Below are 23,846 nucleotides of genomic sequence, written 5' to 3'. Positions count from 1 at the left end.
GCAAGGATCCTGTTGTGTTTATTTTTACAGTTATATTTATGGCAGGTGATGCTGGCTTTCCATTTACAGTACTTTTATAATAAATTAAGTTTTTTAAAAGGGAGTGAATGTCAAGATAAATGTTAAGTGACTCATGATATAGAAATATGAGGATATGGCAGCCTTGGAAAGATGGTGTATGAATCACTGTAGTTTGGGAAACTGAGCTAGTTTATACTCCCAGTATATGATTCAATGGAAAAAAAAATAATAGCTACCATGTAAACAAGATGTTTTTCTCCAAACCTGGAATGATTTTTATAATGTGATACAAGGTCGAGGGTTTCTCATTCATTCACTCATCTGACCACCAAGTCAAAAGCATTTATCGCTTGCTTGCTCTGTGTCAGGCATTAGACTGTATGCCAGTGACACAAACGTTGACAAAGCAGGGCCCCTGAGGAGGGGCGTGTATGTGTGTCCACAGCCAGGAGGACAGACATACGGACCAATAGCAAGCCATATAATTCTGGAAACAGTGCTAGTGGTGTGTCCCGGACCGGCCAACAGCTCTGCCTCCAGGACTTTCAGAAGTCATCGAAGGTGGCTTTTCCACTTCGTGTTTTCCAGGTTCAGGGCGAAGGGAAAGGTATTCAAGCCCAGAGTTTCTCAGTGTTGGCACCCTTGATATTTTGGATCAGATAAATCTTTTCTGCGGGGCCTATCCTGTGTATCATAGGGTGTTTAGCAGCCTCCCTGACCTCTATCCATTAGAAGTCAGTAGCACTTCCCAATTGTGGCAACTAAAAATGTCCCAGGAATGGCCAGATGTCCCCTTGCGGGGGGGTGGGGGGGAGACAAAATTACTTCGGTTGAGAACTACAATTCTAGCCTGAGGGGAATGCCAGATGCAGTGGCGTAGTGTCACAATAGGCACCTGAATGTAAATACCAACAGCTCAAGGTGTAGGGTAAGTGGATAAAAAGGTGATATAAAGCTTTGGTAAGATAGGTGAGTCACAGGGAGAGAAGGATGGATAGATAGCGAGCAGGTGAGTTGAGATTTTACCCATCTAGAAACAGGAAGTAAGGAAACATTTTTAAGCAAAATCCCCTCAATCAGATGTGGGATTAAGGATGGGAAGTCAAGTTCTTCTGAAACCTAAATGTCAGTCATTCCGAACCAGATGCCCAGGGACTAAATTAGTCAAGAAGCCCTAAATAGTTTGGTTGTCTAAAACAGGCTGTCATGTCTTCCTAACTAAATGTAAGAACATTTTACCAACCGAGCGTATGAAAGTGGAGATTCTATCATTTACCAAGTTGGAATTTATTTGGAGAAACATTGTATTTTAGAAACAACAATGGTCTTTTGTAACTTAAGGATTCTAAAACGAACTTGAAGCAGTAGGAAATTTCACGTTTTAGCTACTGATCCCAATATTTCAGCTCAGTGGAAAATTGTATATATTATGCTTATATAATTTTAAAGTAGACATTATAATTTAAAGAGTAGACATTACAAAGAGTTGTATTTCCATACAGTATCTGTGTGAGATTTTTATCTTCTTTAACCAAAACCAAAATAAAAAAAAAAATTTTAATGCTCATCTGCTTCTGCAAATAGCAGTTAACAGAAATGGCATTTCAAAGTCATAACAAATTTTTATTTTCATGATTTTCAGCTGGGAAGCTGAACTGAGTGCCCTACAAAATTCTCTCACTAACCATGAGAGGATTAAGCTGAAATGACACTTGATTGGGAAAGGAAATCATTGAGAAATATTTTAGCCTACATAAACATTATGGTGAGGTGTTATGGGTTAAGAAAAATTTAAATGGTTCAAATATCACTATGCCTCTGTTTTTTGTTTTTTATTTTAATAAGTATGGTATTTTCTTTTTTAGGAAGACAAATAAATAATTAACTGCTAGAATTTGGCATTTGGGTGGACAGAGACTTAAAAATCAAATATGTGGGCTTTGGCTTTTTCTCCTACTCACTTCTTCCTTGTGCTTCCCACTAACAACTAAATCACAAGCTACAATTTGTGTCTGTTCTAGCCAAGCTCCAGAAATCCTTTAAGAATGGCCATTCATAATGTTAGCTATATTTAGAATCAGGGAAAACTGTACTTTGCAGTGACAGTTTATTTTTGTATGAAGAAGTGAGTTTTGTTGTTCAGAGTGTTTTAACATGTATGAAACGACCTATATTTTTTATCTGTTTTAATTTCCACAGAGATTTCAAACGACTTTAGTGAATCATTTTGGTTAGGTTGTCCTAATATAAAGTATATTTGTCAGCTAGTGCTGTAGACTTCTCAGTCTCAAGATATTCTCTTAGATACAGTGCAGCTTAATTTGGCTCCCCATTTAGAGGTTCAATTAGGAACTTGAAAGCAGTGATATTTATTTGGTAATAATCATGTACGTGCAGATGTATGTGCATACCATCATAGGTATGTGGGCACAATGAGTATTAGGCGGAAATGGCAATCTGTTGAGTATGCAACTATTAAGTACCACTGTGTTTTGTAGTTACGACTAAGGACATAAACATAAACCCTTTAATTACGTTTTAACTTAATTTAAGAATATATCTCTTCTATATAGTTGTGAACAGTATGTGCTAATGGGGAGTAGGACAAAATATTCTATCAAGCCTTTTAAAATAGAGAGAACATATATGAGAATATATTAAAAGAAAGCATATGTATACCCTGTAAAATAAAATATATGTATATACGTGTGTGCGTGTGTGGGTGTATATATGTATGTATGTGTATGTATATATGTACTTACACACTTTCAAGATTTTTCATTATCCTAAACTGGGTAGAAACTAACATATGAGAAGGTAAACAAACCAAATGACTGGAACGCTTGATCGCAATGTTGCAAAGTTCCGAAGAGGGGAAGGTTGAGACCAAGTGGAAGTTTCAGCTTCTCTGTGAATTCACACATCTGCAATGCATCTTTTATCTTTTCCACAAATAGAGGTGAAAATATACGTCACATCTTTCTAGACAAGAACCAGACCTGTGCTTCTCAAGTTAAAGTCAACGCTATGGGAAATTTCAAGTAATGCTAATCAGAATGAATGATGCTGTGCTTTCCGTGTGTGTAATAAAGAGCCATTTACAAAACAATTGCTATGTCTTCTTGAGGAATTAGTTTCATTTAAGGTGTTATCTTTTTGTCTTTTTAGAAAGTGCAACAGTATACGTTAATAATTCAAGCTACAGACATGGAAGGCAATCCCACATACGGCCTTTCAAACACAGCTACGGCTGTCATCACGGTGACAGATGTTAATGACAATCCTCCAGAGTTTACTGCTATGACAGTAAGTACAGACTGTCATTCACAGAACTTAGGTCTGTGGTCCATTACTGAAAAGTTTTGTCATGAATTATAAATGCGTTAAATAGAGGTGTGACTTGCTCAGCCTAATTATAAATTGACCACTCGCTCAGACGTTTTCTGTCACCAGGGCTTTTAAATGAGGCACCTGAGTGATTTGTTCCTTCCTAGTCTCCAAATCCACTGATGAAGTTGTTAAAACATGCTACCCGGAAGAAATGGCCTAAAAATACTTTGTGCTGTAATAACAAAATATTTACAAATACTTTGAGGTACATGAAACTGAATGGATATTACCGGACTGATTTATACAACTTTGGCAGCATACAGACACTATCTCTTGAGTAAAATGATTTCCCTCAGACAAATCCTTTTCTCCAACCCTACATGAATCACCCAGGGACTCACAAATGGACACTAATTTTAATATTAATGAAACTATAACATGATTTGGAAGAAATTTTGTCTGCTGAGAAAAGTTATAGTATTTTTAAAGTCAAACATAAATGCTGTGATTACCTGCATTACTGATTTCCTTGTTGACTGTGGGTAATAAAGCTTTAATGGGGCAGTAAAATCAGGGCAGCAGGGTCATCAAGACACGCTGTCCTTCACCGGTCCGCATCGCTCGTCTAACTGAGGTTTGTTTTTCTTGTAGTTCTATGGCGAGGTCCCTGAAAACAGGGTAGATGTCATAGTAGCTAATCTAACTGTGACTGATAAGGATCAGCCCCATACGCCGGCCTGGAATGCCATGTACAGAATCAGCGGCGGGGATCCTACAGGGCGATTTGCCATTCAGACAGACCCGAACAGCAATGACGGCTTAGTCACTGTCGCCAAAGTAAGTGCTACTTGGGTCACTGATCTCTCTGACAGGTCCATAGTTTATTATTTACTCTTAGGGTTGTTTTTTTTTCTTCTTTCAAACATCTTCAAACCTGGAATTAACATATTTTGGGGAATCACATTTGTTATTTTTTTTTTAATTTTTAATATTTATTTATCTTTGAGAGAGAAGGAGAGACAGAGAATGAGCAGAGGAAGGACAGAAAGAGGGGAAGACACAGAATCCAAATCAGGCTCCAGGCTCTGAGCTGTCAGCACAGAGTCCGACGTGGGGCTCGAACTCATGAACTGTGAGATCATGACCTGAGCTGAAATCAAGAGTTGGACACTTAACTGACTGAGCCACTCAAACACCCCACATTTATTTTGTAGTTTCTGTTGAGGCTGGGTTGAGATCAACATAACTGTTCTCACATTGTCTCTAGAATATGATTGCGTTTAAATCATTTGGGGCCAGTTTTAACATTCTGAAGATGGGACTGCCCTCCACAGTGTTAACGGAGTGCGCTTAGATATGTTAGTGATGTAGCACATCCTCAAGTATTAATTGATCACCAGTTGATAGCTATTAGGAAAGAGGCCCCATGCCTATTATTCTCAAGTTCCCCTTGGAGCACTGGCTCAGAGAACAAACCAGAAAATATCACAAAATTAAAATGGGTTGTCTAGGCAGAAAGAGAGCCTACATTGCAAAAACGTTGTGAATTTGCACTGCTGTTTTTAAATGCTATATTCAAGACTTAAAGAAATTAGTTCTTCTGATCTTTAATTGTCAAAAACAAAACACCCTGAGTGCTGGAAGGAAGGGGCTGTTGACTGCAAGTGTAATGCATAGCTGTAATGTAAAAGGCCTTTAAAGTGAACATCTCTTCCTTCAAGCCCCCAGTGAAGAGATCTGTTCCCTTGTCTCTCATCCCAACTCTGTTAAGTGAACCCAGATGTGGGCCTTGTGTAGGTGCACCAAGGTGTCAGTTGCCTAGAATTTATGAGTGAGTAGAAGGGGAGTTTCCCCCCAGGAGGTGGGCATTGGAAATTTCTCTGAACACCCCAGAGCTGGGCCATGTGTTCGAATCCCAGGTCTGCTTTTGGTAGTGGTGTGAGCATGGCAAGTTGTTGAACCTCGCTAAGCCTCAGGTTCTTCATACAGAAAGCAGGGAAGATAATAGTACCTAAGTCATACCATTCTGAGGGATAAATACACTTTATATGCATTGAAGGACAGAACTCTGCATGAAAATGTTAGGTCATAGACTTCTCATGCAGCAAATGAAACCACTCGAAAGAATTCTGTCTTACTTTCTGGCTTCTCCACTGTCTTGTTTAAAATAATTGACAATGGGAAGTTGAATTGGTGATTTTAGGGTGCTAGGAAAACAAACTATGCGTTTGAAGGCTTGAGGGAGTGGTCTAGGGTAGGAAATGGTGCCGTTTGTGCTAATAATGTGGCTTTCTCATTAGCTTCAGCTCTTAATCCTTCTTAGACCATCTATGACGGCATGAGAGCTCTCTAAGCTCATTTTTCAAATTCTTATGACACGGTAATACTTATCTGCACCTCCACTAGAAGATGATCGAGGGAAGTCAGGAGTGAAATGAAAGTCCAGTCTGATCACTTGACTCCTGGTAACTCTTCTATTGACAGTAGGATTCAATGGAACTTTGAAACTTAATGTTTACATTATGGGTTATTTGTGCATTACCTTCATCTAGAGTGTTGTTCTTAGAGCTGAGATTTTTACAGACCAGTAGAACACCTAAAATTCTTTTGGGAGACAGCCAGAGTTTTAGTTTGCTAAGTAAGGAAAAAACAAAAACAAGAGAAAAGCCCTTCCACATACAAACACTATTATTTTTCATAAGTGTGTGTATACATGTCTGTACTTTAAAATGTTTCAAATTATGAATGATATGTTTAAATAGAATTAAGTTTTTGCTTTATGAAAAAATAGGATTTTAATGGTTTCTGATTTTGGTTTTGGTTCTTTGTACTTCATCACAGATATAAAAGCTTTCTTGGATGAGACATGACCTTGATACCAATGTTTGAGAATATAATCTAGACCATTGGGTTCTCACTTGACCTCAGATTATTTAGTATTTTTGATTCACGGTGCTGCTGTTAAGAATAATCAAGTTTTTAGATGTAGTTGAATAAATGCAATCAGTGCAGTAGTAATATGCATTATTTTGTGAACATAAATCTTTGAAGTACCCAAGATTTATAAATATCTTATATAAACATGCTCAATCGTGATAAATATTTTAATCATTGACCATGCTAATGCGTGTTTTCCAGAAATTTGAGACGAACCTATGGCGTTGTGAATGAAAAATTAATGTTTTAGAAATGGAGTCTTAAAGAAGAATAAACTGCAGAATGCAAATATTCTTATTTCCTGCAAAAATATGGTTTCCTTTTTTTTTTCCCCCAGCCAATTGACTTTGAAACAAATAGGATGTTTGTCCTTACTGTTGCTGCTGAAAATCAAGTGCCATTAGCCAAGGGTATTCAGCACCCACCTCAGTCAACTGCAACCGTGTCTGTCACAGTTATTGATGTGAATGAAAACCCTTATTTTGCCCCAAATCCCAAGATCATTCGCCAAGAAGAAGGCCTTCATGCTGGTACCATGTTAACAACATTTACTGCTCAGGATCCTGATCGATATATGCAGCAAAATATTAGGTATCAAATGCTATTTGTGGCATTCTTAAAAATTTACTTTATGTTGTATGCTGTGCACAAAATTTACTTACCATTTGAATAAAATATTTGAACTGGAACCCAAACTACTTATTACAAAATTTTTTTTTAATTCCTTGATGAAGCTTCCTCTCAGTAAATAGATCAATGAGTATATTAGATAGGAAATAGAAGAATAGATCTACTCATGTAATTATTTGGAGAAAAAAATGTTCTCTGCCTCTTTTTTTTGTCCACCCCCTTTTATCTTTGTATATTTCATAATCATTTAGCCTGTGCTATTGTACCAAATACTGCAAAAAGTTTTCACTGTGAGTAAACAGGGGACTCTCAGAAGCTGTAACATTTATCCCTTCCGCATACGTCAGAAAAAAAAGAAAACCCATGCCAAAAACAAGATATAAGAGCTAATTATTTTTGCCTCTTACCTGTACGGTAGTTATAGGACTTATAAAACATATCTGTAAAGATTTCCAACCTCAGCACAATCTAATTTATCCTTCCTGATGAGGGAGTAGGTCGTTGGCAGAGCACAGCCCACATGACTATTATCCATTGCTGGTGATGATAATTTTTTTAATTAGCTCATATTTTATTTAACTTCTTTCAGAACTGCTGCTAACAGATAATTGCATATCTTCCACATTTCTCTATACATTGACATCAAGATAGAGAAATAGCTAATTAATAATAGGTGTATTGAACTCCTACAACTTTTTACCTTTCAACACGCAGGATATTTTTTCCAATCTGGATATTGGTTATCTGAGCTTGAAAATCTTACTCTCCACCCAGAATAAAAAAGGAGTTTAAGTTGATAAACCTACTGATACATATAAATCTACTTTATATAGACTCAGATGGTGGGACTTTTCTGAAGAGTGTAGTTCTGACTACAGTTTGGCCCCGTGGGGAAGGTCATGATGGGGATAGGAATGTAGGCGTGTCCCCACTATGACCTCATCAACACCGTGATGATTTGGTGTTTTGGGTGTGTTCCATGATAGAAAATTCAACTTCTATTTATAATGTCTCTTAAGTCCTATACTTTAGGGCTACTGTTTAATTAGAAGGTATAGTTGAACTATTTTATTGGGATCATTGTTATCCATTAAACTAGACAAGAGACAAGAGTTTAACCACTGCAACAGAAATACTTTTCCATGCTAAAGCTGTATTTTCAACCAATATCTACAAAAACGCAAATTAATGGGCTGGTCGACATTTGGAATTAAACCTGTAAAATAGGCATTATTTCTTACGTATATTAAAATATTTACTTACTAAAGCTTTCCTTTTGTAGATACACAAAATTATCTGATCCTGCCAATTGGCTAAAAATAGATCCTGTGAATGGACAAATAACAACAATTGCTGTTTTGGACAGAGAATCACCAAACGTGAAAAATAATATATATAATGCCACTTTCCTTGCTTCTGACAATGGTACGTAATTAAACATGGTCATTGTATTACCCTGTATGTTGTTAAATAGTGCCTCATCATGAATGCATCATCAGGAAACGAGCTTTTCTATGAAACCCGATTGTCTAGAAAACTGACCTTTTTTAAGCTAAGGCCCCTACTTCTATTTTTTGTTTCCACTGGGTTTTCTCACATATTCCTTGTCTTCTGTAATGAATGTTCCCAACATCGATATGTCTTGCATAGTGCCTAGTACTGTGATGACAAATGTTTGTATTTCTTCTGCCCTGCTATACAATGATGCCTCGTTGCTACAAGTTGAGGGTAGCCTCAATGCCTCCATGGCATTGTTTTTTTTTGAGGTGATCTTTTTACGCTTCTTATGGTCAGTCTGTTTGCCGACATCAGTTGGCCTGTCTCTAGCCTCTTTGTAATTCTCTTTGTAATTCTCTGCCTCTCGTCTGCCTTGGCGTAGGAAACTCTTAATTTCATGCACAAATTGAAATAAGTGAGTACAACACGTTTTTGTGTGTTCATTTTGGAACATATAGTCTAGCACCTTTTTTTTTTCCCCTTTCTGGGTTTCTGCTGGATTCTAAATGATTGAAATTAATAGATAGCTGCCTTCTTCTTCTTCTTCTTCATCGTCTTCTTCTTCTTTATTTTTTTAGTTATATAAGACAAAAATGGCTTACATAAATCTGGTGATGGATTTGTTTTGCTTTGTTAGCTCTCAATATGACATGTGTTTAAGAGTGCAAGCTCTGAGAGTCTGCCTGGCTACCTGAATCCAGACTCCAGGTCTACCACTTTCTAACTTTGGGATTAGCAATAAGATTTTAAATATATTCAATTTCCTTTTTCTCTTTTTTTTTTATTTTTTAAGTTTATTTATTTATTTATTTATTTATTTATTGAGAGAGAGAGCACATGCACTCTATGCAGGGGAGGGGCATCGAGAGAGGCAAAGAGAATCCCAGCTGTTAGCACAGAGCCCAATGTGGGGCTTGATCCCACGAACTGTGAGATCATGACCTGAGCCAAAATCAAGAGTCAGATGCCTAACCAATTGAGCCACCCAGGTATCCCTCCTTTTTCTCTTAAATAGGGATAATGGTAGCAGCATCTAACTCCTACTAGTGTATGGAAGAATATAAAGTGGCTTGTACCCGTAAAGTCTTTAAAACAGTGCCTGACCTTGTTGGGATGAGCACTGGATGTTGTATGTAAGCCAATCTGACAATAAATTATATTCATAAAAGATAATAATAATAAAAAATAAAACTGCCTGACATAAACACTCAAGTAAATATTTCCGTTACATGTTAATAGTTTTAAAACTGAATCATAACCATATTTTAAAATCATTTAAAATATGTGTGCTATACTGTGAATGCGAGCATCTCATAAAACTAGAAGGCTTCAATTTGGTGGTCAAGAAGCACAGTTTGAAAAATGTTACCCATCAACACTTCTGATAAGAACAGTTTTGATGGACCATTCTGGATCTTACATAATAAGATTCAATGAGATTGGTATCTATCACAAATCCACATGGTGACAAGCTCAAAGCAATATTTCTTATCGTTTCTAATATCAGACCCACTGTTCACATATTTAGAGTTGAAACGTAGTAGGGACAGCTTTTGCCACTGCACATCAGAGCTTGGCCTTAGTGTCTGTTTTATGGTCTCACTGCACGTAAGGGGTAGCTTCCCTCCATGAGGGAACTTAAAGCGATATATCTTGCACTATTATGTTGAGATTTAAAGGGCTATAAAATTATATGTATGAATGTTAGTTGTGAGTTACAACAAGATTTGTCATTCACCAAGGTGGATTTTTTCTAATTGAAAGGGTGTTTGGGATGCGAGAGAAGTAGTTGGTTGCATCTCTGTGTAGTTCTGATGCTTTGCAAATGCACTTGACTCTAAATCAAGGCTGGATGTGGAGCCCCAGGTCCACTCCTTAATGACTGGGCAAGGTTTTATACTCTCTGTGCCTTGGTTTCATTACTGAGAAGTTGTTTTTGCGTCTTGCCTATTCTATAAAGTTGTTATGAGAGTCAAATAATAGTACACGTGAGAATGAGTGTGAAAGGTCTTCAAACTGTGGAGTATCCCAGAGCTCCTGGTGCTATGGTCATTATTAGAATATTGTCCGCAGCCCCCGTGTCCCCCCACCTCTGTTCTCTCTGCTTTCAGCACCATCTATAGCCTCAGACAGGTCCATAGAGATTTCTCCTTGCCTCTTCCTCAGCATGTATGTGTGCACCTTCCTAATTGCATGTTCTTGGCTGGGTCACTTAAACCTCTGGGTGTCTGAATTATAATCTTAACATTTTTTTATATTTCTATTTTACTATATTTAATGTCTATTATGTAATTACACTAAATGCAATAATTATGTCACTATATATAATAATATAACATCATAAATATGTATAATCTCACAGAGTCTAAATTATCACAAAACGTAGTAGAGAAATCTTTAGGGTGGGTTTAGGGTCAGGCAGACCCATCTTTAGGAGCAACCGCAGCCCTTACAGGAGTGTGTGACCATGAGCAGTTGACACAGTCTTGGGTTCCCAATCCATTCAAATGTACTTCATAGGATTACAATGAAATAATGTATATAAAACAGCCTAACACTTGGTCAGGCAGGTAGTACCATTTCTCTTCTCCATGGCATTTCTTCCTGAGATGAGGTCTGTGGGTCTGTGTTTCCTGTAGATTAAATATTTCATGGCTGTGTTGAAGCTTTAAAGGAAATCTCATGCTCTTTCATGCGTATGTCTTAGTCCTCCATCAAGAGTAGGGTCCAAAAGATCATGAGCCCCATGTTCTGCTTCTCTTGTGTTCCCCACAGCGCCTAGAGGAGCGTGGTAGACAAAAGGCCCAGAGTTAACGGACAGCGACAGCAGGGCAGGTGTAGAAGCACACTCTGCAGGGGTGCCATGCATTGTCACAGGGCTCAGTCCTGCACCCCAACAGTGGCAGCTCCGGGTCATGCTAGGAAGGAAGCAAGAAGTGGCCTTGTTGGAAAAACAGTGTGCCAGAGGCTGTGGCTACTAGATTTTTCCAAGGTTATACAACAGTAAGGGCAAGCAGGCTAGAAACTTGGAGGATTCCACCGTAATGGAGACTCGTGGGAAAGAATTGCTCAGTATTGGTTTGTGATTTTTCTCCTTTTAAGGAATCCCCCCTATGAGCGGAACGGGAACCCTGCAGATCTATTTACTTGATATTAATGACAATGCCCCTCAAGTGTTACCTCAAGAGGCAGAGACTTGCGAAACTCCAGACCCCAATTCAATTAACATCACAGCACTTGATTATGACATCGATCCAAATGCTGGACCATTTGCTTTTGATCTTCCTTTGTCTCCAGTGACTATTAAGAGAAATTGGACCATCACTCGGCTTAATGGTAAGAACAGGTTAATTATTTGACTGTATGTGCAGTTGAGAGGTTTTGAAGCCTGATATGAAAAGTTAATTTTAGGTGCCTTATAATCTTCTCATTAAATATATTTTAAAAGCTACTTAAAGTTAAATAAGATATTAAAAGCTTCCACAGCTTTAAAAAAACCTTCATAATGCAGCATAGTTGTATTGCTCACTATATGCTGTTACGTAGTAAATGCAGTTCTCGAATATTCTGCGTATTTTTATCGTATTATGTATTAACTACCAACTTTTTTTTCCCTTTTTTCGTGTAGGTGATTTTGCTCAACTTAATTTGAAGATAAAATTTCTGGAAGCTGGGATATATGAAGTTCCAATCATAATCACAGATTCGGGTAATCCTCCCAAGTCAAATATATCCATCCTTCGCGTGAAGGTCTGCCAGTGTGACTCCAATGGGGACTGCACCGATGTGGACAGAATTGTGGGTGCAGGGCTTGGCACAGGAGCCATTATCGCCATCCTCCTTTGCATCATCATCCTGCTCAGTAAGTAGTTGTATTGTCTCTTGGATTTTATTTTATTATTTTTTTTAATTTGGTTTTTTTTTTTTTACGTTTATTTTTGAGAGACGGAGTGAGACAGAGCACGAGCTGGGGAGGGGCAGAGACAGGAGGAGACACAGAATCTGAAGCAAGCTCCAGGCTCTGAACAAGGGTTCAGCACAGAGCCCGATGCGGGGCTCGAACCCACGAACCGTGAGATCATGACCTGAGCCGAAGTCAGATGCTCAACTGACTGAGCCACCCAGACGCCCCAGGATTTTATTTTTTTTAATGTTTTTTATTTATTTTGAGAGAGAGAAAAAGGGAGAGAGCAGGAGAAGGGCAGCAAAAAGACGGAGAGAGAGACTCCCAAGCGGGCTCTGCGCTCACAGCCCGATGCAGAGCTCGAACCCCTGAACCTTGAGCTCATGAGCTGAGCGGAAATCAAAGAGTCGGCTGCCTAACTGACTGAGCCACTCAGGTGCCCGTGTCTCTTGGGTTTTAAATTCTTTTCCCACCCTAGATGTTTTGCAAAGTAACTTTTTGCTGTTTACCTTTCAAAACAATCTAACCACTCTCTTCAACCAAGAGCACTTTCTTGCCAAGTTGTATGTGGGGCAGTCAGGTCCACTTCCGAGGGAGAAAAACCCTGAGCACTGTTTCAAGCACTTACATGTTTGCAGCAAACCCAGCCAGTGCACCCCTCTCATGCCCCGTTGCTGTTCTCTGGCACTGATGGCTTGGTGAGCTGTAGCAAACTCTTTTCATAGGAAAATGTTAAACCATCTTAGCTAAGTTTGAGCACTCATGATTTGAGTATGAATTTATGACACGGAGTTGATGATTTAGGAAAATAAGTATATTGCTCTCCTTGGCTTTCCTTTGCATAAAGCGCAGTCAGCAGCTAACTCCAGTCATGCAGGGATCAAGGTATTTGTTTCTGAAGGGCTATGTAAAATAGTGAGAGATTATACTTCATACAGCACATTTGATAATAGAAATGATTACACAGCTCAATAAATTGTCTGTCTTTAGAGCAAGTCTAGATTAAGGAACTGCTCCTTTTTCAGATACTTTGCAATCTTTGGTTCAATGGAATGCAAGAAATTAACCACTGGAAAGTCCTTTAGGAGCCCCTTCTAAGCATGCAGGTTAAAAGGATAAATTGCCTGGCCCTGTGTTTTATTGTTAAATAGCAGTAGGACTTAGTTTATTGTGTGATCATGCTACACACCAATCACTTTCTTGAAAATGTTGGCCATTTCTTTTATGTTTTCTCCATTTACAAGTGTTCTGGTAATTTAGAATTCTGTCCCTTTATTCTAAGCAATTACCATAGAAGCCTGAGCATTTTTTACTTCCTGTGTGGAGACTACTTTGACTATAATTTGAAACCTGCATTGCTGTACTAATAATCCACTTGCTAGATTTAGCCCTGGAACAATGGCAAATGAGATCATGTATCTGGCTTTAAAAGGAGGATATTTACTTTTATGGCCAATAATAAAAATGTGCTCAAATAGGAGTCATTAAATCTCTTGCTTCAGGATGTAAACTGATATCCTCAGATTTTAGAGAGAATGCGCTCTTCGATGTGCACTTAGGGACATGTTTCAATTTGAACTAAAATGTGGCATATATGCCAACCTTATCAGGAAAGACTTCGACATGACGGACTTTGGCATAAGGGGTGACTAGCATTTTGAAGGAAAATGAATTGGTGCTGATTTTAACGTCAACCCTCTGGAAGATTCATGGTGCCAGATCTGGCACAAAAATGTAAAGCCTGAAAGCCTGATGTTACTTCAGTGCACCAACGAATCCCGTCGGCTTCTTAACCTGAAATGTGCAGTTTAATAGGAGCGGGAATGCAGAATGGTGTAGTAGAAAAGCACAGCCTTTGGGAGCCCAAAATCCTCAAGATCCAATTGGCGATCCAGTTCCGATTTACCCCCCAAGTCATCCTGGCAAGCACTTACCTTCCTTGGGGAGTACTGTTCCCTCTGATTTCCGAGGGTATAATGATGGCCCGAGCAACCTCAGTGAAATAGCAGTTAACAAGTAACAATTTAACTTTCTATTGTTTGTTGGTTTAGAATTTACAAGCCCTTATATTAGGAGTATCCTATCCTCCAGCAAGCAGAAGGGAGAGATGGAAATGGTTCTCATCCCCATCTGTAAATGATAATATTGAGGATGGACATTTCGCCAGTGAGTTCAAAGGACACCAGGTTCTGGAACCCAGGGTTTCACACTCAATACCCAGTGCTTGAACCCTGCTTTGTCTTCTGTCTCTTCACGGGAGGCCAGAAAGAGATAAGAGAGAGGAAGCTGCATTACAAGCTTTTGACCCATATAAGTGTGTTAGTGGTATTAAAGGCTATGATGAGAAAGGTCATGTTTTAAAAGCTATGACATTATGCTGTTTTTTACTCTTTTTCCACCTAGTCCTCGTTCTGATGTTTGTGGTATGGATGAAACGCCGGGATAAAGAGCGCCAGGCCAAGCAACTTTTAATTGATCCAGAAGATGATGTAAGAGATAATATTTTAAAATATGATGAAGAAGGTGGAGGAGAAGAAGATCAGGTGAGCTATATTTTAAACCTTTAAAATGGAATTTTGTGATCCTATAATCTCAGTGGTAGAACAGATGTTAATATGTGCAGTAAGAAAATGGTATCAAGGTTCCTTTGCTTATCACATTATCAAATACTTGGTGGGAATTCTTCCCTAGGTGTCCTTCACATTTCTTGAATTTTTTTTTTCAAAGTGCCAGATGTCACTGTATTTATTTTGTAAGAAAATCACTAACATTGTTTCAAGGAGCTAGGACTTAAACCCAGCTTCAGTTAAAATAATGCTAATAAAAATGTGTCTCTTTATATGTCCCCTTCATTGGATACCCAAAATAGAAGTAAAAGTGGCTTCTACAATGGGATTTACATCTACTATATACACAAGACAAGCACTAGATAATTCATTCTACAAATATTTACCAAGCAAGTTCAATATTCCGGACACTATTTTGGTCACTGGGGATATGGAAGTGGGAAAAGTCAGCAAATATTTGCCCTCAAGAGTCTTACATTCTTGAGAAGTATTTGAAATTAGAGACAATAATTTCTAGTTCATCTTTGTATCTGTAGTGTCTTTCATGATGCCTGGCTCATAGTAGTTGCTCAACAAATGTTGAAGTTCCCATCTGGCTATAAAATAGCATGAGCTTCTGTATCACTGTGTACATGGGGCACCGTATATGCATTCAGAGTTGAGAGTGACCAGAAGGGGAAACACAAAGATCTTTATGTGCAGATTTTAGGTATTATCCCAGCTAACACTTAGAATGCCTGCACATACCAGGCATTCTACCAAGTACATTATATGCTATTATCTCTTAAATCTTTGAAACTTGTGATACTGTTCTATGAAAGTCTCTACTTTTGTGATAGAAAACAGAGCTAAAGGTGATGGGACTCTCAAAAACAAGTAAGAAGTGATAGATACAGGATTTGAATCCAGGTCTGTCTGATGTCACAACCTAAACTAACTGCTCTGATATAGCTCCTCTTGCAATTAGCTGGAAGATACTAATGTAATCCACAAGACATCACCATGACAAGCATTTTTTTTTAAGATACTTTGTTAATTAGGTTATTTCCTTGTACAAATGCAAACTCTGGGGCTGTGGTCAAAAAAGGAGCCCAGAGGGGCACCTGGGTGGCTCAATCGGTTGAGCATCCGACTTCAGCTTGGGTCATCATCTTGTGGTCCATGAGTTCGAGCTCCATGTCAGGCTCTGTGCTGACAGCCCAGAGCCTGGAGCCTGCTTTGGATTCTGTGTCTCCCTCTCTCTGCCCCTCCCCCGCTCACGGTCTGTTCTGTCTCTCAAAAATGAATAAACGTTAAAAAAAATGTTTTTAATAAAAATAAATAAATGAATAAATAAGAACCAGAATTCTTGGGTCTTGGATCATTATCAGTAAATTCAAATCTACTTTGTCTTAAATACATATGTAGACATTTGTGATACGACTGTTAACTTGAATAAAAGCAAATTTTCGTGAACATATTTTCTCTTCTCTACTCATTTGAGGAAATGATGTATCACTTTTTGTTTTACAAAGCAGTTCACATCCTTGTTGTGTTCAGTCTTTATGGCAACCCGTTAGAGTTTTCTATTTTACACTTGTAGCAAGTTGTGTGATTTGCTCTCAGAGTTTGTAACTGGCAAAGCCAGAACTGAGACCCACGTTTTCTGATTCCAGATTCCATGCTTGGTTTACAGAACCTCAACTCTTGCATTTAGAAGAGATGCTTATTAAAATATGTTGAAAACTTGACTCATGTGTAAAGCTGCTTTGAATACTGACTAATTAAAGTGGCTCTATAAATATGCCCCAGGGTTTCTTGCTTATAAATGTCTTCGGATATTAAAATTCATGTTTGGCTTAATCCTTAATTAATCTATCCTTTCACTTTCCTGAGCTATGTTCAAGATCAGCAAACGTGTATCGATCACGTTACCTCCTAAGTCTACTCTCTGTATTTTAATTTTTTATGTCATTGTGCATAACTTTCTAGGCATAAATCTAAACCCAACTCCGTGAAGCTTCAGTATAAATAGTACTAACTGGAAGGCCAGCAGTCATAATGGGATCTTGCGTAGAATTGGAGGCCCAGAGGCAAGAGGCAAGATCGTTCTCTACATCTGAGAGTTTGGATCAAGGCACTCACTGCCACCTGATCTGCCTCTCTTTCTCCCTCCTCCCGTCCAGTCCCTTTGAGAAATTGTTCCATGAGGTTTTATTGTTGTAGTTATTTTAGGAAGGACTGATTTCCTTTATTGACTTTATCCACATAGATTGATTCTTGAGATCAAATAGTCAAAGTTATCTATTGCCAGATTTATTAAAATCATCACCATAAATCTTCAGCCTCTTCTTTTACTGACCTCTGAAGTTTTCTTTGCCCCTAGCTAAGCTTTTAGACATGAATGTTTTGTTTCCTACTCACTTCCCTAATAATCCAAGGATTTTTCTGGAACTTTCTCTATATTGTCTTCTGTGTCTAGTATCTTTATTTAGTATTGGCCTTGCGATGGTATCTCTTGGTAGCCACTTGGTTCTTTGGTGCCATGCTCATCTAGATCAAAAGCCTGTGTCCATCGTGGTGTCTGTGTTATGATTTCCACTTGCAGTCCTCATTATAGAGAAAGCTGTGAGAAAGTTACGTAACGGGCTTTTTATTTATTGTATGATTTACCTCATAACAGCAGAATAAAATATGCCCTGTAGGAATGCTACACCGAGGGTTCTGTCTCTTCTACCTCTGAAGTGGTTCGTGAAATCCATTTGCTTATCTCCATCACCAAGGCCACTGCCTTCACTTAGAATCATCACTGTTCCGCAATAGCATCCTAATGAGTTTCCTGTCTCTGGTGTCACACCCCCATCAGCTCTCTGTCATTTATCAAATCCGGACTTCCTCTTCAGCCTGACAGGGCTTTGGCCCTTTGGTGCACACCCTTAGCGAGCAGATAGAGGGTTGTGGAAAGAGTTGTAGACACTCCCTCAAGATGTGAATCTGTCAAGCTTGTCCACTCATGGCCACTAAAGTTTTCTTGCAAGTCTGAATGATTTGTCCTCATGTTCCTCTCCCTACCTTTCTTGTTGTTGTTCAGGACATAGTTTCTAAAAATATTTTATTTATTGGCTTTAGTGCTTCCTTTTTATTGAAGTGTAGTTGACACAGAATGCTATATAGTTTCAGGTGTACAACATAACGATTTAACAAGTCTTTGTGTTCTACTGTGCTTATCACACGTGTAGCTGCCATCTGTCACCATCCAACGCTGTTACAATACTATTGACTATATATATTCCCTGTGCTGTAACTTTTATCCCTATAACTTATTCATTCCATAACTAGAAGCCTGTACCTCCTTAATCACAGAATCCACTCTCTCCTTCTCCAGAGATAAAAGCAACAATAGGTCTTATTTTTCTTAGAGCTTGTTAGTTTCTTTATTTTTATTCAGTGGACCTCATTATGTTCTCAGTTATCTTATGGTTTCAAAAATCTGTGATGTGGTAACTTACCTGGCTTATTCTTTGTATTAGAATGTGAATAATAGTCCCATGAGTTCCTATATCCCAACGAGAAGCAGAAGGCTTCTTATAAGGGTTAAGAATGTAACCAACCATGCATATCAATAAAAGCATTTCCAGCACCCGGGAGCCTCTCTTGTATCCCCTGCCAGGAAGGATGCTGTCTGGCAAAAATAACCAGTATTCTTTATTTCCATCACCATGGAACAGCATAACTGGGCTTTATATTTCATTATGTAAATGGATATCGTATAGTAGGTACTTTTTGTTTCTGGCTTCCTTCACTCAGACTTCTGTCTGTGAGATTCATCCATGCTATATACAGAAGTAGTTCATTTTTATCATTGCTGAAAAGTATTCTTTTGTAGGAATTAACCACATTTTATTCATCCATTTTACTATACTTGGACTGAGTTCATACAATTGAATTGTTATGAATAAAACTGCTATGAATATTCTTTGTGCGCACGTGTGTGTGTATGTGTGTGTGCATTTCTGTTGGTATGTCCTCAGGGATTGGAATTTCTGTATCCTAGAATGTGTCTGTGTGCAGCTTTAGCACAATCTTGCCACTTTTCCAAAGGGACAGTACTGGTTGGCCCCTCCCCTTGCCATGCTGGTGCATGATGATTCCATTGCCCTATGTCCTCACCAGCACTTGGTTTTTTTCAGTCTTTAAATTTCAGCCACTAAGATGGCATGTGTCTCTGTATTATCTAATCAGGATGTTCCTACTGACTGACTTACCATTTTGATCTCTTTGTGAGGTCTCTGTTTGGCTTCTGTGTCCCCTTTTCTATTATGTTGTCTGCCTCTGTCTTATTGATCTGTAGGAGGTCCTTATATATTATGGATATCATTTCTTCATCAGATAGATGTTTTGTCAATAGCTTTTCCCATTCTGTAACTCGCTGTTTTAGTCTCCTAATGGTGTCTTATGATGAACAAAAGTTTTTAATTTTAATGAAGTCCAGTGTATCAATTTTATTCCATTATGGTTAGTACATTTATGTCCTTTAGTTTAAGAAAACTTTTCCTACCGAGGTAATGAGTTCTCCTTCTGAAACGAAAAGTAAATAAATAACATAAAACAAAACACAACAACTTCATATTGTCCTCTTGAAGCTTTATTGTTTTACCAGTCATACTGTCTGTGATCTATCTCTAATGGATTATTCATTTGGTATAAGATATTTATCAGAGCTCTTTTTTGTTTTCTTTCTTGATATGCAGTACTGCTTACTACAGAGATAGCTCTCTCCACTGCACTGTAGGGCCCACTCGTCAGAAAGCAAGTCATTCTACACGTGTGGGTCTGTGGGTTGGCTGCCTGACCCCGTACTATTCTACTTGTGCCATCTGCCTGTTCTTGGGCCACTACCACCTGTTTTCATTGCTGTCACTTAGTAGTGTCTTCATATCTTTTTGTACAGATTCTCTAACTGGATTCATCAAGATTTGCATCAACGTTCTTGGTGGAATTTATCATTTACCTTCTTTTTCCATAAGGAAAAGAAACCCTTTGTTTAATACTCTTATTTTCTTTACTTAAAAAAAAAATTTAAGTTTATTTATTTATTTTGAGAGAGAGTGTGTGTGTGAGCAAGGGAGAGGCAGAGGGAGAGGGAGAGAGAGAGAGAGAGAGAGAGAGAACCCCAAGCAGGTTCCACACCATCAGCACAGAGCCCAAGGTGGGGCTTAAACTCACAAACCATGAGATCATGACCTGAGCCAAAACCAAGAGTTGGGCGCTTAACTAACTGAGCCACCCGGGTGCCCTAGTACTCTTACTTGTTTTGCCTTCCTTTTTTTTTTTTTTTGAATGTTTATTTATTTTTGAGAGAGAGAGAGTGAGAGAGGGAGACAGAGGATCTGAAGCAGGCTCCGTAGTGTGTGCAAAGAGCCCGAGGTGGGGCTTGAAATCACAAACTTGTGAGATCATGACCTGAGCCAAGGTCAGACAACCAACTGAGCCACCCAGGCACCCCCCAGTACTCTTACTTTCTGAGTGAATTTAATCCAAACACTTTTCCATTTTCTAAATAAGATGTTATTGCTTTAATGTTTTTCTTTATTTTTGAGAGAGAGAAAGAGCTTGAGCAGGAGAGGGGCAGAGAGAGAGGGAGACAGATGATCTGAAGCAAGCTATGTGCTAACAGCAGAGAGACCAATGTGGGGTTCAAACTCATGAACCACAAGACCATGATCGGAGCCGAAGTTGGACGCTTAACCAACTGAGCCACCCAGGCACCCTGCTGTTGCTTTAAATCTTAAAAGTATGCTCAGTTCCTGAGAAGTTCAGTTTTGTAAAATACATTCTGTTTCTATTTTCTGTAATTCACATGTGACCCCCTGTTAGAAAGTGCATTTCTTCTTTTTCTTAGTCTAGTTGAGACACAACGTTCCACTAGTTTCAGGTGTATAACCTCGTGATTCAACGAGTCTGTACGTTATGTTATGCTCACGGCCAGTGTAGCTACCACCTGTCACCAGAGGACACTTTTACAATACCATTGATTGCATTCCATATGCTGTGCCTTTTATTCCCATGACTTATTTCTTTGTAGTGTGCATTAAGCCTTTTTAGCAACAGAATATGATTCATACATTTTTATTAGTTTTGGGGGGCAGATATTATCTCTTTACCAGAGTAAGCCTCAGAAATGGGATTACTGCCATGTTGCATTCTCGAGGAGTTTTAGTCGATTTTTATTACACGGAGGTAGTATTTTATGGAGGATGTGGTGCTGCCTCAAGATGTGGATGGGGGGGCGCCTGGGTGGCTCAGTCGGTTGAGCGTCCGACTTCAGCTCAGGTCACGATCTCACGGACCGTGAGTCCGAGCCCCGCGTCAGGCTCTGGGCTGATGGCTCAGAGCCTGGAGCCTGCTTCCAGTTCTGTGTCTCCCTCTCTCTCTGCCCCTCCCCCGTTCATGCTCTGTCTCTCTCTGTCTCAAAAATAAATAAATGTTAAAAAAAAAAAAAAAAAAAAAAAAAAAAGACGTGGATGGGGACCGTGCCACACCAGGCAGACATGGCTTGTCCTAATCAGGCAGTGGTCTTCTCGATGTCTCAGCTGGGCAATTCCAAAAAATTACCAGCGTTTTCAAAGGATGGGCAGGTCTCAGAGGTTAGTTGAGGCAGTTGGTAAATGCCAGGTAACCAGTGTGGTGACAGGTGCTGGGGATCCAGAAGACCTAGCCTCAGGCTGGCTTGGCCAAGATTCCTATTTTTCCTGCCAAGAGAAAAGATCCTTCTTAAAGAGCTAACTGATTAGAAAGAAAACAACGCAAAGCAGTCCTTTACAAGGGTAGTCCTGACCTTCCTAGCCGCTGATTAGCATCTCTAGCTGTCTAAGCTCTGTGCCAAGATACAGGTTGCTAATTTCTTTAACAAAATAGCTAAGAAGCCCAAGAAAAACGACAACAACTCATCTGTGCCTTTTGTCTTGTGTGTGATAGACTTTGACCAGTGCTTGTAGATCCTCTGCTCTGGTTCAGGTTATCAGGACCCTAGGGTGGTCCCATATTGGAAGCGAGTGTTAGATGCCCTCTGAACAGGAGCATCTGTTGGCTGTTGGACAGACAGACGCTTTTAGTATAATGTCTGCTCTCTTTTTAGAGGGTGAGGTTCCTTCTTTATCTGCCTCACTGCCATAATCGGCAGGGCTTTTGGTGGTTATCAAGCCATGTTTAATTACCCCCATTAGTAAATGTTCATTGGTGCACTTTTTGGCCAATGGAGCTGGTTGCAGTTACTGTGTAGCTTTTGATGTTCTTTTCAATGAGTTCCGTCCATATTAGCATCACTAATAAAATCTGGGTGAATGTACAATATAGCCAGTGGCTCGCTTTTCATGGAACCATCCCTTTAGCCGCAGGATCGGAAACGGAAACTGTTAGCTTTCTGCTCTTTAAAGCTTAGACTTAATTACAATTGCTTCTATATTAAACAAACATTTGTGGAGTGTGTGTTACAACACTCACTCGTGCTCGCTTTAAACAACCTCTACCTAAATCACTTACCATTATACAGTTTCATTCTCCATAATAATAGCAAAAGCTATTGTTCGGGGTACCCTATGAGTTAGGCGCTATACTTACTGCTTTATGTATATTATTTCGTTTGACCCTCCCACAGCACAGCAGAGTTGGGACACACTGTTGGGAAGTAGTGAAGTGGGGATTAAATGCCTGTCCAATCTGAGTCCAAAGAAAGTGGTTTGTTTACCGGATCCTGTCCCATCCTTGGCAAAGCTCAGGCTCAGCCAGGCAATTAAAACAATGCCTTCCTAAATGCCATTTGAATTTATCAGAAGAAGTGGACTCTGGGACATCCAGCAGCTTCCTCTGCCCTTAAAATTTCACTTGAAAATTTTCCCATTCCGAGTTTGGGGCCGAGGGACTCCTATGGGGACTCTGGATCTGTGAGAGAGGATGCCACTGTCCATGTTGGGAGGTTTCACAGGTGACAGTGAGTGGTCACAGGGATCCTTTGGACCATGGCTGCTGACTCAAGGGCAGCATTAGGGGAGCAGGGCTTGCAAACTCAGCTGAGATTAAAGCTGACACTGGTCAGAGATGGTCATTACAGAAAGTGAGAGTGGCCACCTAAAGGTTCCACATTGGTTTTCTCGTGATCACTCTTGGACTCTTGGCCCTTACCATCCCCTGCCTACCTGGTCTGTCTTCCCACACCACTGCTGCTGAGTGTTAACACTCCAGTCGGCTAGAATTTTGTCTCTCACTTCCTTCACACAAGACCCAGCACCTCTTGAGCTCAGGAACTTTTTCACATCTCAGGCCTGTGAGGACTTCTTCTAAATTCCCAAATTTGGTTTCTTAAATTTTAGCATATTGCTCTAAAACTAGAGTTTTTCTTTTGCATCAGAGATGGTTCTGAGCTCTCAGAGAAAGTACCTGATGAGCCCTGATGATTTGAGGGACGTTTCTGAAAGCTGGATTCTGTGTCATTTAAGAATCACACTTCAGGGGCGCCTGGGTGGCGCAGTCGGTTAAGCGTCCGACTTCAGCCAGGTCACGATCTCGCGGTCCGTGAGTTCGAGCCCCGCGTCAGGCTCTGGGCTGATGGCTCGGAGCCTGGAGCCTGTTTCCGATTCTGTGTCTCCCTCTCTCTCTCTGCCCCTCCCCCGTTCATGCTCTGTCTCTCTCTGTCCCAAAAATAAATAAAAAACGTTGAAAAAAAAAAAAAAAAAAAAAAAAAAGAATCACACTTCAGCAGTGTCAGAGTGGCTCAGTCAGTTAAGTGTCCGACTCTTGATTTCAGCTCAGGTCATGATCTCACGGTTTGTGAGTTTGAGCCCCACATCAAGCTCTGCACTGACAGTGGTGAATCCGCTTGGGATTGTCTCTCTTCCTCTGTCTCTCTCTACCCCTCTCCCACTCGCATGCACGTGCTCTCTCTCTATCTCAAAATAAATAAATAAACATACAAAAAAGTCACA

General features: G+C 39.5%; 1 protein-coding gene across 2 annotated transcripts in view; it reads left to right on the top strand.

The window, feature by feature from the left end:
• CDH2 (cadherin 2) overlaps positions 1-23,846 on the top strand; it is a 215,050-nt gene that overhangs the window by 167,570 nt on the left and 23,634 nt on the right. For both annotated transcript variants that reach the window (XM_060613504.3, XM_060613505.3), the window contains exons 8-14: positions 3,190-3,327; positions 4,003-4,188; positions 6,626-6,879; positions 8,201-8,343; positions 11,518-11,751; positions 12,044-12,277; positions 14,723-14,862. In XM_060613504.3, the coding sequence (XP_060469487.1) occupies positions 3,190-3,327; positions 4,003-4,188; positions 6,626-6,879; positions 8,201-8,343; positions 11,518-11,751; positions 12,044-12,277; positions 14,723-14,862 (1,329 nt within the window). The remainder of the gene's footprint in view (positions 1-3,189; positions 3,328-4,002; positions 4,189-6,625; positions 6,880-8,200; positions 8,344-11,517; positions 11,752-12,043; positions 12,278-14,722; positions 14,863-23,846) is intronic.

The sequence above is a fragment of the Panthera onca genome, chromosome D3 (assembly GCF_046562875.1).
Source record: "Panthera onca isolate mPanOnc1 chromosome D3, mPanOnc1 haplotype 2, whole genome shotgun sequence".
Lineage (NCBI taxonomy): Eukaryota > Metazoa > Chordata > Mammalia > Carnivora > Felidae > Panthera > Panthera onca.
The sequence above is the reverse complement of the archived record's forward strand: the minus strand, read 5'-3'. Positions and strand labels throughout refer to the sequence as shown.